The 14,765-nt window shown below is 42.0% G+C and overlaps 1 protein-coding gene across 1 annotated transcript in view; it reads left to right on the forward strand.

Annotated features, from left to right (window-relative positions):
• Positions 1–14,765, forward strand: part of LOC116400771 (GDNF family receptor alpha-2-like) — a 54,646-nt gene that overhangs the window by 11,801 nt on the left and 28,080 nt on the right. The window contains exons 3-5 of the mRNA XM_031878789.1: positions 2,907–2,984; positions 10,998–11,197; positions 13,007–13,194. Coding sequence (XP_031734649.1) covers positions 2,907–2,984; positions 10,998–11,197; positions 13,007–13,194 — 466 coding nt within the window. The remainder of the gene's footprint in view (positions 1–2,906; positions 2,985–10,997; positions 11,198–13,006; positions 13,195–14,765) is intronic.

The raw sequence follows: 14,765 nt of genomic DNA on the forward strand, positions 1-14,765 counted from the left end.
TGAGCAGGTAGTGAACAGAGCACCTGAGCAGGTAGTGAACAGAGCACTTGAGCAGGTAGAGAACAGAGTACCTGAGCAGGTAGAGGACAGAGCACCTAGTGAACAGAGCACCTGAGCAGGTAGTGAACAGAGCACCTGAGCACCTAGTGAACAGAGCACCTGAGCAGGTAGTGAACAGAGCACCTGAGCAGGTAGAGAACAGAGTACCTGAGCAGGTAGAGAACAGAGTACCTGAGCAGGTAGTGAAGAGAGTACCTGAACAGGTAGAAAACAGAACAGAGCACCTGAGCAGGTAGTGAACAGAGCACCTGAGCAGGTAGTGAACAGAGCACCTGAGCAGGTAGAGAACAGAGCACCTGAGCAGGTAGAGAACAGAGAACCTGAGCAGGTAGTGAACAGAGTACCTGAGCAGGTAGAGAACAGAGTACCTGAACACGTAGAGAACAGAGTACCTGAGCAGGTAGAGAACAGAGTACCTGAACACGTAGAGAACAGAGTACCTGAACACGTAGAGAACAGAGTACCTCAAACAAAAAGGCCAAAGCGAGAGGACAGAAGAGAGAAAATCAGGTAAATTGATGCTTGGTCAGACAGAAGAGTGTTAAAGACAGTGTTTCAGACTCTATCCTCCCCCGTCAGTAATAATTAAAGGAGAGTGAAAGCTGAGAGCACTGCAACGAAGCACTTTGACTTTCCTCAAATTCACACATACATGCAAGCAGACAGAAACTGGTGTGCAGATTTGAGTCAAACTGCAGTGCAGCATGACTTCCTCCAACCAGCTCGTCGACTCTTCGTAGCTCTGTCTCCTTGTCTCCTTGTCTCCTCCCTCTCCTCCTCTCCTCCCTCTCCTCCCTCTCCCCCTCTCCTCCTCTCCTCCCTCTCCTCCCTCTCCTCATCTCCTCTCCGCTCCTCCTCTCCTCCCTCTCCTCTCCTCTTCTCCTCCTCACATCCCTCTCCTCCTCTCCTCCCTCTCCTCCTCATCCCTCTCCTCATCTCCGCTCCTCATCTCCGCTCCTCTCCTCCCTCTCCTCCCTCTCCTCCTGTCCTCCCTCTCTCCCTCTCTTCCTCTCCTCCCTCTCCTCCCTCTCCTCCTCTCCTCCCTCTCCTCCTCATCCCTCTCATCTCCGCTCCTCATCTCCGCTCCTCATCTCCGCTCCTCTCCTCCTCTCCTCCTCACATCCCTCTCCTCCTCTCCTCCCTCTCCTCTTCTCCCTCTCCTCCCTCTCCTCTCCTCCTCACATCCCTCTCCTCCTCTCCTCCCTCTCCTCTCCTCCTCTCCTCCTCTCCTCCCTCTCCTCTCCTCCTCTCCTCCTGACATCCCTCTCCTTATCTCCGCTCCTCATCTCCTCTCCTCCTCTCCTCCTCACATCCCTCTCCTCCTCTCCTCCCTCTCCTCCCCTCCTCTCCTCCTCACATCCCTCTCCTCCTCTCCTCCTCTCCTTGTCTCCTCCGTCTGTCGTCTCACTGAAGAGGCGTTAGCAGCTGCAGTGGCCTCGTAATTAAATGGGTGTTTTTCTTAAAGCATCTTTTCTTCAGAATCGTGGAATGCAATCAACATAATTCAAAACACACTCGAGCATTTCACGACACTCCATCTGATGGAAAACATCTGCTCTCTGCAGCATCAACACGTCTTCAAACACACTCGTGAAGTCCTGATGTGAGCCTCAGAGCTGTGACGTACTGCAGGAGACAGGTAGGGTTCAGGACTCTGAGGGTCTGCATCCTGATGGTAGCTTTGGAAACACATTCATAAAACCATGAAGCTTCTTTCGATATCGAACCAAGAGCTCCATCTCTGCTGAACCTTATCACAGAGCTGTCAGAGTGGAATCATTCAAACACTAGAGAGGAATAAACTGAGCTCATTTTTGTCTTTAAGAAGTTTGTCTTTCTGAGGACAGGTGTTCTGCACTTTGTAAAACCCCTGAGGGACATTTGAGGTTTGTGATTTGGGTTCTGCAAATAATACTGACTTGACAACATTGAACGTCTATGATGTCAGTGAACAGACAACATTAAGGTCGGTTATTGGATGTGAACACGAGGAGACAGACCTGAGTGTCTCAAGGTGTTCAGAGCTTAATGCTGATATTTTAGTACTTTTAATGAATTACGTTTTACTTTAACATAGTTTTTCTATATTGTTGTATCACAGCTAAGAAAAGATTTGAATACTGAAGATTACTACAGAATATGTGACTGCGATTCACCTACAGGGTCACACACACACACACACACACACACACACACACACAGGAAGGGTTAGTTAGTATACATAAAAACATCAGTAAGGGTTAGTTAGTTTACATAACAACATCAGGAAGGGTTAGTTATTTTACATAAAAACATCAGGAAGGGTTAGTTCACATAACAACATCAGGAAGGGTTAGTTAGTTTACATGACAACATCAGGAAGGGTTAGTTAGTGTACATAAAAACATCAGGAAGGGTTAGTTAGTTTACATAACAACATCAGGAAGGGTTAGTTAGTGTACATAAAAACATCAGGAAGGGTTAGTTATTTTACATAACATCAGGAAGGGTTAATTAGTTTACATAACAACATCAGGAAGGGTTAGTTAGTTTACATAACAACATCAGGAAGGGTTAGTTAGTGTACATAAAAACATCAGGAAGGGTTAGTTATTTCACATAAAAACATCAGGAAGGGTTAGTTATTTTACATAACAACATCAGGAAGGGTTAGTTATTTTACATAACAACATCAGGAAGGGTTAGTTAGTTTATAGAGAGACACGAAGATTCAGAGACATGAAACACTCATGAAATCCGTTCTGTTGTTTCCTGATGTGTTGTTCATGTTGACTAAAACATGTGTGCATGTGTGTTTGTTTGTATGTGTGTGTCTAGCTGAACTCTCTGATTTCTGTGTTTTTCAGGCGAAGAGTTTTATGAAACGTCTCCCTACGAGCCGATTCATTTCTCTGAGGAATTCCGACATGCTTCCATCATCTCAGGTATGTGTGTGTGTGTGTGTGTGTGTGTGTGTGTGTGTTTGTTTGTGTTGGGCGGATTTCAAAGAAGAATCCAAATCTCAGCGTCTCCCTGCTGATTAAGATGAACTGAACATCTCTCTCCATCTGTGAGTGTGTGAATGAATGCCTTCTTTGTGTGTGTGTGTGTGTGTGTGTGTGTGTGTGTGTGTGTGTGTGTGTGTGTGTGTGAGTGAGAGACTCCAGCTGAAGCGTAGCCTTTCAAAAAACGCTTCTCAGCACATTTCTCCTCCTTTAAGGGGCAGAGAGATAAACGTTCATGATATTTACGTGTCGGCATCAGACGTCGAACATTAAAGGTTTACTGTTTAGAGGTGGCGCGGTGGAGCAGCGGTCAACCCGTCATGTTGTGGTTAGAACTCAGTGTGTGCTCTGCTTCCTCACAGTCCACTTTGTTTTGCAACCGGTTAACAGGAAGTGACCATATCTGGACTTAAGAGGAGTGACGTAGAGACCTGTCAATCACAGTGTAGCCCCGCCCTAAAGTATACCCTTCTTTATGGTCTGTTAGAGACCTGTCAATCACCGTGTAGCCCCCCCTTAAGCATGCCCTGCTTTATGGTCTATTAGAGACCTGTCAATCACCGTGTAGCCCCGCCCTAAAGCATCCCCTGCTTCATGGTCTGTGTGACTCTAAATGGACCATAATGTACTAAATGAACATCATGCTGTATTGAAGAAGACTTGAAACTAGAGATTGAGACCATAAACTCATGTTTACAATGTTTACTGAGGTAATAAATCAAGAGAGAAGTAGAGTCATTTTCTCATAGACTTCTATACAACCAGAGGAGGTTGCAAAGTGTGAATAACTGTGACTATTTAAAGATAAACAGCTGTGAACAAAGACAACAAAGCGGAACAAATATGATCACCACAACACAATATAAATATATACAATTTATATATATACATAAACATATATGTTTATGTATATATATATATTTAATCACATCGTCTGCGTTGAGTGTCTTTGTATTTACCTCTGACTTTATGTTTCCTTTTCACTCACTCCTCTTCCTCACTCTTCATCGCTCCATCAGCAGCTCTGTGATTGGTCACACTACATTAGAGCTGCTGCACTCATCTCACACACACACACATACACACACACACACATACACACACTTTCTCTGCTTCAAACACCTTTCTGAGGAGTGTTTAAATGTCACGAGCCCCGAGCACTACGTCGTCACTTACACTGTGTGTGTGTGTGTGTGTGTGTGTGTGTGTGTGTGTGTGTGGTCAAACAGCTGTGAAATAGACTCACAGCTCTGTAAATTGGGTTCTGCTCTCTCAGATTAACACAACATGAGTACAAACACGGTGAAAGCAGGAGAGCTGCAACCAATGCAACTTCAAAAGCTTCATATCTTTTCCTCACACACACACACACACACACACACGAGCAGAGAGTTCAGCTGCTGTGTGACATCTCAGTTATTTCCAATATCCGACCCACAAAACACGACATCCATCTGCCCATGTGCAGAGCATGTGTGTGTATGTGGGTGTTGTTGTGCAGTGTGTGTGTGTGTGTGTGTCTTAAATCACCTGTCTGCTGGAAGCTTCTGAAAGCTGAACGCTCAGAGATAAGAGGATAATAAAGAAAGAGAGGCGCAACATTAAAGGATGTTTCAGACAAGACCGACGCAAATTGATTGGAGGGAAGGACGAGTGTGTGTGTGTGTGTGTGTGTGTGTGTGTGTGTATGTGTGTGTGTTTGACAAGGAGAGGAAGGAGGAATAAAGTGAATTAACGTTCTGATCAGTGAACCGGATCTGATGCTGAAACAAGAGGACGATGTGAGTCTCTGAGAGGATTCATCAGAACATAATAATCATGTGTATTTATTCAGATTGATGACCTCATCAATCTGAATAAATATCAATCCAGCATCAGAACATATTCAGTCATCAGAGAGTTGTTTGTTTCTCGTGGTTCTTCATCAGAACCAATCACTTCACTGGTGATCATCAGACCTCATAAATATATGTATATATATGAGGGGGAGGAGGAGAGGAGAAGTGAGGAGACAGAAGGGAGGAAAGGTAACAAGGAAAAGAGCAATGGGGTCAAGAGGAAACAAGAAAAAATACAATAAGAAAAAGAGAAAGAGGAGAGGAAAGAATGAAGAGAGGTGAAGAGGAGATGAAGAGGAAACAAGAGAAGAGCCGAGGGTCGAGGAGATGAGGAGGAAACAAGAGAGAAGAGAGGTGAAGAGGAGATACGCTTCAACTGATAACAGTGTTGATACAACAAAAATCTACTGACACTTCCACTGCTATGACTCTTAACATGACAGTTCACCTGCTTTCATCTCGTACATCTAGTCTCTCACAGACCTGGATCAGCGGGTCGGCGGTTCGATCCCCAGCTCCTCCGAGTGCTGATGTGTAGATGATTATAGATCAGAAGTATAGAATACTGAGACACTCCACTTGCTTTCAGCACACACTTTTGAAGTGGCTGTTTTCATCTGTAATTATTTTAGTGATGAAAACAGTACACTACAAATGACACTTCAGTTCCTTTCATTACTTACACTTCGACTCCTTTATTGTTTTAGGTTTTTCACTTGAAACCTGAACAGTTTCTTTTAAGACTCCTTCTTCAACAGACACTTCAGGTCCTTTCATGCTCTCGGATGATTTCACCTCCTTTTAGAGCTTAAACTTTACACTTGACACTTCAACTAAATTCACTGCTCTGAAGACCATCAGGACCAAGCGCCGGACCTGGGGTGACAGGGCCTTCTCAGCTGCTGCACCTCCCCTCTGGAACGCCCTCCCCATCCGCGAGGCTTCCTCCCTATCATCATTCAAACAAGCCCTCAAAATCCACCTCTTCAAACTCGCCTTCACCTGCTAACCCCTGCACCCTACCCTCCATTACATGATCCATTCAGCACAGCTTCTCCAGTCATTCTTTTTTCATTCTTTTTTATTTTTTATTTTTTGTTTGTTTGTTTGTTTGTTCTGTTTGTCTCTGCCTTGTAAAGCGTCTTTGGGTATCTTGAAAAGCGCTATAGAAAATTGATATGTTATTATTATTATTATTACTGCTTAATCTGACTCTTCAACTTCTTTCAGTCACTTTAATTCTTCCCGTATTCTTTAACTGGACCTTAACTCTCCACATTAACCGACACTTCACACCCCTTCAGGTCTCAGGTCTTCACCTTTGAACTAAAAAAGAACTTCAGCTCTTTCAGCGTTTCTTTAACCTCTTTCTCTAAAAGTTGTTATGTTATTTTGACTGCCACTTTAATTTAGATTCCAAATATTTCCTCTCTAAGTTATTTCTTTACTTTTCTCCAGATGTTTTCTGGTCTCTTATATTGCTTCAGCTTCGGGGTTCTTCAGATGTTAAAAAGCAACATTTCCAGAAAAAAGCTATTTGATTTGTATTTTAATGGGGTTAGCACTGGGATTAGCATTAGCACCGGGATTAGCATTCGTATTAGCATGTTGCTACATGATGCAGCTTCATGTAATTCTGTTGTCTTTCTGACTTAAGGAGAAAATCATGAACTGTGGTTCACAAACATGAAATAAGTTCAGAGATCCAAAGTGTTTTTATTTGTTGGTTAAAATAACTTTATGTCTGAGAGCTGAGAGCTGTCCGTGGTGCTGACCAGATGATCATCGTCTCTGTTTTACTGAGGATGTTTCTCACTTTGAGTTGAGAGGTTTAATAGAAAGCTTCACTATCAGGACTCAATGAATTCACATTATTATTATTATATTTCTTCTTCTTCACATCCTCCTTCATTTCATTCTCTCTCTGTTACATTACAATCATTTGGCAGACGCTTTTATCCAAAGCGACTTAGAATTCAGAGTTTATCACATTATACACCGGGAGCAATTTTTGGGGTTAAGTGTCTTGCTCAAGGACACATCGACATGCGACTAGCAAAGCCAGAGCTGGGGATTGAACCACCGACCCTCTGATTGAAAGACGGCCATCCTATCACAGCTACCACAGTCGCCCATGTTACACTCCCCCATGCCCACTTCCTCCCTCAAGTCCTGTGTTTGACCTTGTTAGATCCGTCTCAGCGCTGTGTGTAGGTGCGCTGTGTGTAGGTGCGTATGTGTGTGTTTGTGTGTGTGTGTGTATATATACGTGTGTGTGTTTGTGACATGGAAAGGGACACTGGAGCACATGGTGTTTTAATAAAACATTATGTGAGAGTGTGTCTCCGTGTGTGTGTGTGTGTGTGTGTGTATAAATGTGTGTCTCTGTGTGTGTGTGTATATATGTGTGTGTTTCTGTGTATATGTGTGTGTGTGTGTGTGTGTGTGTGCCCCAGGACAGAGCTTTGTGTGTTGATCCTGTGTGAGGACGATAACAGGACGACCTGAGGCTGCTCCTCTCTAATTGGCCCGCTCTCTTCTTCTCTACATTTATATATATATCTGTTCCCTTTCTTCGTCTTCTGCTCTCTGCTGTGAGGTAGAGGAGGAGGAGATGAGAGAGGAAGCCTCAGGTTGAGGGTTAAACATATGAAACATGAAGAGCTTTCTGTCTCCATCAGTCTTCTGAGATCTGTTTCTTCTTCTGTGGTTTGTTCAAGTGAAGTCAAAGAATAGCTCACTTTATTTTATCCGGTTGATCCGGTTTGATAGAGTTTAAAAACCAGAAGAGATAAAACCAGAGAACTGTCATATTATACATATTACATATTTATATATAACATATTATAAAGAGTGAAGAATGAACTCAATAACCTCAGTAGTTCCTCCTGATGAGTACTTGAACGGGAAGGTTAAAACCATGACATTAAGTTAGTGAAATAATATCTGGATGTATTTATGCTAATGTAGCATCTAATGTGGGATTAGCATGGAGTGTGTGCGTGTGTGTGTGTGTGTGTGTGTGTGTGTTGTTTGTGTTCAGTCAGACGAGCACAGAGGTTATCTGCAGCATCGTGTGACTGAACAAACTGATACTGTAGACAAACAACATGATACACACACACACTTACACACACACATACACACACCTCACACACACACACACACACACACACACTTACACTTACACACAGTGGTGGGCCGTCAGGGCCAGCAAGGCCTTCTCTGCTGGCCTAAACAGAATCACAAAGTTATAGCTATTTTATAATTTAATAATTTTTCATAAATACACTACATGTATTATATATTTTTCCCATTATCTTATTTTCTCATTGCACAGCTCCTGTCTTCCTCAGTTGCTCTGCTTCCAGTGCAGCTTGTTTTAAGTAGAGCTTTTATCCAATCAGATCTCACCTCTGTGTCTCTAGGTAAGAACAGAGGCAGAGGCCTGCAGACTCACAAGTGCATCCATGTGCAGTTTAAGTGAATGGGGACGATATTGTTGATTGTCATAGTGTTCAACCAATCAGATCTTTAGTTTGACATGTTGGGCGTATTCTTTGACGTATCAGAGCTGCTAGCTGGTCTACAACTACGTCAGCATTACATGCAGCTCAGTTTTCAGGTGCAGCTCTGCAGTGAGGTGCAGCGTGTGCTGTGATTCGTCAGTGGGCGAGCACGTGACTATCGTGAAACGAAACTTAAAGTAGCCATCAGAGGCTTAGTCGGAGTAGTGAGAGTTGAAATTGAAAGATATGGAAGAAATTATGACATTTTTTGCATTTTGTTTGGTGTAGATTATTATTGTTTTACCTACCTTTGTTTTTTTAACACTCAATGGCTGAAGGAGGAGAAACAGATTTGTGAGTTGGGATTTAACCGGATTAAACTCTTTGTCAACAAAGGAAGGAGGATGGAGTTTGTCATTAAGTGAACAGCATTTGTGTTTTCACATCTAATATCTGAATGGCCCTCCAGTGTGCAGCAGAATGCGTGTTGCTGCAGGTCTGCTGGATTGATTTGTTGCTCTGTTGTCATATGAATATATGTGACTGGTTCTTGTGAGTTTGTTCTTGTCATTGTGGCATTGTCCGTTAATTACGAAGCATACCGTCATGCGCAGAGTTATTGTTTGTTAAGCTAGTTAGCATAGCCTCCCAGAAGTGCGGTGCCTCAGCTGTTTTTTTTTGTTCCGGGTTCAGAGGTTGTCTGCCCATTGTCTCCTACGTGAGTGCAGTCCACTGAAAACATTATATTTCCTACAATTTAAGCTTCTGCATTTTCCAAATGCACGAGTATTATTCAAACGTATTGTTCGGTTCATAATACGAATACGTGATGTTACACCATAGAAACAAATAACCGTACACACACACACCTACACACCTACACACACACACACCTACACACCTACACACACACACACACACCTACACACCTACACACACACACACCTACACACCTACACACACACACACGCACACACACACACTTACACACCTACACACACACCTACACACCTACACACACACACACCTACACACACCTACATGCACACACACACACACCTACACACCTACACACACCTACACACACACACACACACACCTACACACACACACACGCACACACACACCTACACACACACACACACACACACACACACACACACACACCATAACTGCAGCCATATTGATATGTAATAGTCAGTGACAGCACAGAGTGAGGTGCTGACAGCTCTCACTGAGTCTCATCTTTACTTTCTTTGCTTCTGTTTGTGAACCAATAGGACATTGATCCTGTATATAGCATGTTAGCATCTGTCACATTAAAAAACAATCTAAATGATGGGGTCACGAGATCAGAAGACTAGAAAGGTGTTTCATAAATAAACCAGATAGATTATGGAAAAAAACTCTGAATTGATTTTTGAGGAAAACAAAACATACCTGAAAGGTTTCTGATGTTTCTCCTGTTTCCAAATCACGAGACAGGAAATGCATCGTGTGCAAAGGATTGTGGGTGTTTTAGAAGCGTGTAGGAAACACACATGCATCTTTAATATGCTCTGCAGGAAGGACTCTAAAGGAAGTGTCCTTCTGTGGGAGTCTATGACGTAGCATCCTTTCAAGGAGAAACACTTCCTGTTTCCTATGAAGTCTCAAACTGAATCTCTTATTTTACTTTACAACGTTATGACATCATAGTTTCAGATGTTTCAAACCTCCGTCAGAGGACGTTTATCTGGAGTTATATGTAATAGTAATATTAAAGCAGGAAGCTGCAGCTTTCACTCGTCACATGTCATCACTCTAAAGGTCTCAGCTGTCCGTCACATGACACCGGTGTCATGTGACGCGTTGGACCTGGTTTTAATGGAGTCCACAAGTGTGTTCACACTCGAATGTCATGTGACATTCACACATGAGATCAGATCTCACTGGACCTCGAAGAGGGAGGAGTGTTCTTTCTCTGTGAAGGTCCTGGAGATCTTAAAGGCTCTTAAGGTCCTGAAGGCTGCTTCATGTGTTAGAGCTGCATTCCCTCTAGTGTCCACCAGGGGGCGACTCCTCTGGTTGTATAGAAGTCTATGAGAAAAAGACTCTACTTCTCTCTTGATTTATTACCTCAGTAAACATTGTAAACATGAGTTTATGGTCTCAATCTCTAGTTTCAAGTCTTCTTCAATACAGCATGATGTTCATTTAGTACATTATGGTCCATTTAGAGTCACACAGACCATAAAGCAGGGGATGCTTTAGGGCGGGGCTACACAGTGATTGACAGGTCTCTAATAGACCATAGAGCAGGGGATGCTTTAGGGCGGGGCTACACAGTGATTGACAGGTCTCTAATAGACACCACCAGGTCAACACCACGACGTTGTTCGTGATTTCGATACATATTGATGATTAATATTATTAAAGACGTAGATAATAGACAAAGAGAGTGATGAAGCTGTAGAATGCTGAATTATTACAGCTTCAGTGATTTTAAATCTGTCACATCGTCCTCTAACTCTTCTTCTTTTTCTTCTTTGTCTCTTCCTCTTCTTTCTCTTCCTCATCCTCTTCCTTTTCCTTCTTCTTCTTCTTCTCCTCCACTGTTTGTGTAGATTCTTCTTTGTCGAGGATGAACCCCTGCTCTGAAGCAGGGAAACGCTGTAACCCGTGTCTGGACGCAGCAAAGTCGTGTAACCTGAACGAGACATGTAAACGCCTCCGATCCGCCTACAACGCCATCTGCAGCAAGGCCATGCCCCCTCAGCCCTCCGTGGCCAATCAGGAGCCCTGCAGCCGGAAAAGATGTCAGAAGGTGGGTGAAGAATTATCTTCTGGTTATTTATATTTGGTTTAATGTTAAATACTGAAAGCCACCGCGCACTCTTATATTAGGATAAGGATGTTTATTGTCATCGTAGAAACATACAACGAAATTAAGTTGGCGACTCATTAGTCAGTACAGCAGCAACAGGTACAAATGTATAAAAACATGAAGACAAGACATGAAATAAATATATACAAGATAAAACACAGGCATCAATGGCTTTAAAGTGAAAAAGTGTCATTTTATTGCCTATTTTTGTTTCACCGCAGCATTGTCCGGTGTGAGCTGGTGGGGTGGTGGGTGGGGGTGGGGGGGTGATGGAGGAAAGCGCTCTGGGGAAGAAGCTGTTCCTCAGCCTGCTAGTCTGGGTTTTGATGGTCCAGTATCTCCTTCCTGATGGCAGTGGAACAAACAGAGAGTGACCCGGGTGTGTGATGTCTGTGCAGATGTGGCCTTCTTCTGGAGGCGGCCAGCATACACAGTGTGCAGGTCAGGGAGGGTAACTCCCACAATCCTGCTGTTCTAACCACCCGGGCCAGGTCCCTCCTGTTCTCTGCTGTGCAGCTGGCGCACCACACACTGAAGCACTGACACAGGATGCTTTCAATCATAATCGTAATAATACAGAACAAGGTTTTCTCCTAAAAATGAGTAAAACACGTGTTCCTCCTCTGATAAGATTAAAAAAGACATTAAATATATCAAATGATGATTGGCTCGGTCACACATTTTGATCTGAAAAAAATGTATTAAAAAATTCAAAATGAATTCATCTGAAGAAGAAAATAATGAAAATGTTCAAAGCTTCTAAAAGTCTTCAGATGGAATCACTTCAAATTAACCCAATAAGACTTCAGCTTCTCTTGTTACCTTAGATTTAAAGATTCACTCAATATCAATATGTATAAATATAAACACATACTTGTGTACATATGTATGTACTTGTAAAGTATAAATACTCACATAAGTTCATTATAGAGTAATGCGCGCGATCGTCTCGTTACAGGATCGTGACAATATCAAAATACATATTTTCGTGTTTTTAAATAAACATAAGCACGAGAGAACAAACTGCTCTTAACTCAACTCTTTATTAGCATAACTTCCTCATGCTACTGCCACGCTACAGACTACAGGTTCATGCTTCACCTACATTCCCCTGGGTCCTAAGTCCCTCCATGTACAGCTTCTTATCACCCTCTATGTACCAACGTACATTTATAACAAATACCACACATATTACGGTAATCAGCGTTGCATATGTGTCTGACCACAATACCAAAAAAGCAAAAGAGAAATGATTCATTTAAATAATTTGTTTAGAGTTTTTAAAGTGTTTTCTTTGTAATATGTATAATAAGCATCATTGAGTTATCACTACTGAGAATTTAACAAACATAAAAACATGACGTAGATATGTTTGCAGTTCTCAAGAAGTATATTTAAATATCATCTCTTACACACATGAAGATAAAGTTATGAACACCGGCTGAATATCTACAGTATGATCAGGATCATTATAACTGTGTTATAACTGCTGCTGTGTAAAGGGAATACTGCTGCTAACAGCAACCTGATGTGTTTAAAGTGTTTTAACCAAATGTTATTGACCTTTAGTTCATATAGCAGTACTTTAAAATAAAAGTGCACAATACACTACTTTTGAATTCATTATTGAACTTTGCGCATAACAATGAGATTAATCACGATTAAAAATTTAAATCGTTGACCAGCACTATTATAAATATAAACATACATATATATACAGTATAATCTATTAATGGTTGTGGTCCTCAGGCCCTGCGTCAGTTCTTCGAGCGGGTCTCCTGGGAGCTCAGCTACCCTCTGATGTTCTGCTCCTGTCCGGATCAAGCTTGTGCCGAGCGGCGCCGTCGGACCATCGTGCCGTCCTGCTCTCACCAGGAGAGACACAAGCCCACCTGTCTGGAGCTCCGGAGCACCTGCACCTCCGACGCTCTGTGCAGGTAAAGAACCTGCAGCGACCAATCAGGCGTCAGCGTGACCGGGTCACATTCACACATTGAGCTCTGATGATTATCATCAGAACTCATCAGTGAATCAGCTGCTGGAGGGTTTAAATAGAGAGACGCTTGATTGATAACTACTAGCTTTAAAGGTCAGAGGAGCTTCAAGTGGAGGAAGTGAATTAGTAACGAGAGAGGAAGGAGAGAGGAGGAAGAGAATTAGGAAGAAGAGAGGGAGGAAGAGAGGGAGGAGAGAGGAGGAAGAGAATTAGGAAGAAGAGTGGGAGGAAGAGAGGGAGGAGAGTGGGAGGAGAGAGGAGGAAGAGAGGGAGGAAGTGAATTAGTAACGCCTAATATTATTGTGTGTGTGTGTATGTGTGGTATAAATATCATTGTGTGTGTGTGTGTGATATAAATATCATTTTGTGTTGTAGTGAACAGCTGATGAACATCTGGAGCTGGTTTCACTTCTCACATTCTGTCTGTTTATCTCAGCAGCTGATCACTGAGACAGATGTTGAATCTCAACATGCAGATGTTCAGTAAAGAGTCCTCTTTTAACGAGACAGAAACCTGCAGCTGCTCACAATAATATAATAATATAATAATAATAATAATAATAATAATAATAATAATCTACTCAACAAGTGTGTTCAGCATTTTTAAAACCTCTTTCTCACCCAGATCTTGAGAATCTTTAATTAGAATACATGTATTCATGAATACGTCTGTAGATGAATACATTCATATATAGTCATATATTCACATGTATTCATCTACAGATGTACTCATCTATAGTTCTATACATCTACAGATGAATACATGAATACATCTACAGATGAATACATCTGTAGATGAATATATGTGAATATGTGAATATATATGAATGTATTCATCTACAGACGTATTCATCTGTAGATGTATTCATGTATTCATCTGTAGATGTATTCATGTATTCGTGTATAGATGTCTTCATGTATTCTAGATGTATAGATCTATTGATGTATCACAGCGGATCTTTACCAGTTCAACTTTAAAGTCTTAATTTCATGTTAAAGGTCATTAGGTCATAGCTCTATTACATAATAATTATATTCATATTTCATATCTTCTGCTCTCATCTCTACTGAATCTCATCTAAGCTTTTTTAATGTTGAACTTCATCAGTGAAATGTTTGATAAGAATATAAGAAAGATTCAGTTCAAAGTGGCGGAAGAGGAGCGTAAACAGTTCAACATGTTTATGAGACCTGAAGGACTCAAACATCTGTTTGTTTCCATGACAATTCAGAAAGCTTTAAGTGTTTAACGAGGTCACAGCCTCCGTATCAGTAAAAGAGAAATGAATTATTCTGTGTGAGAAACCAACAAAGAGTCACTTCAGCTCTTTAACATCTCAGAGAGTTCAGCTGAACCTCATCAGCCTCCTCTGGTGGATTTAACCCCCTGAAGAAACATACAAACCTTCTGGATCAATAAGTCTTCATCAAACACTTCAAGTTATTATCTCACTACGAGTTACTATCTCACTACGAGTTACTATCTCACTAAGAGTTACTATCTCACTACGA

The sequence above is a fragment of the Anarrhichthys ocellatus genome, unplaced genomic scaffold (assembly GCF_004355925.1).
Source record: "Anarrhichthys ocellatus isolate YVR2014 unplaced genomic scaffold, GSC_Weel_1.0 scaffold202, whole genome shotgun sequence".
Lineage (NCBI taxonomy): Eukaryota > Metazoa > Chordata > Actinopteri > Perciformes > Anarhichadidae > Anarrhichthys > Anarrhichthys ocellatus.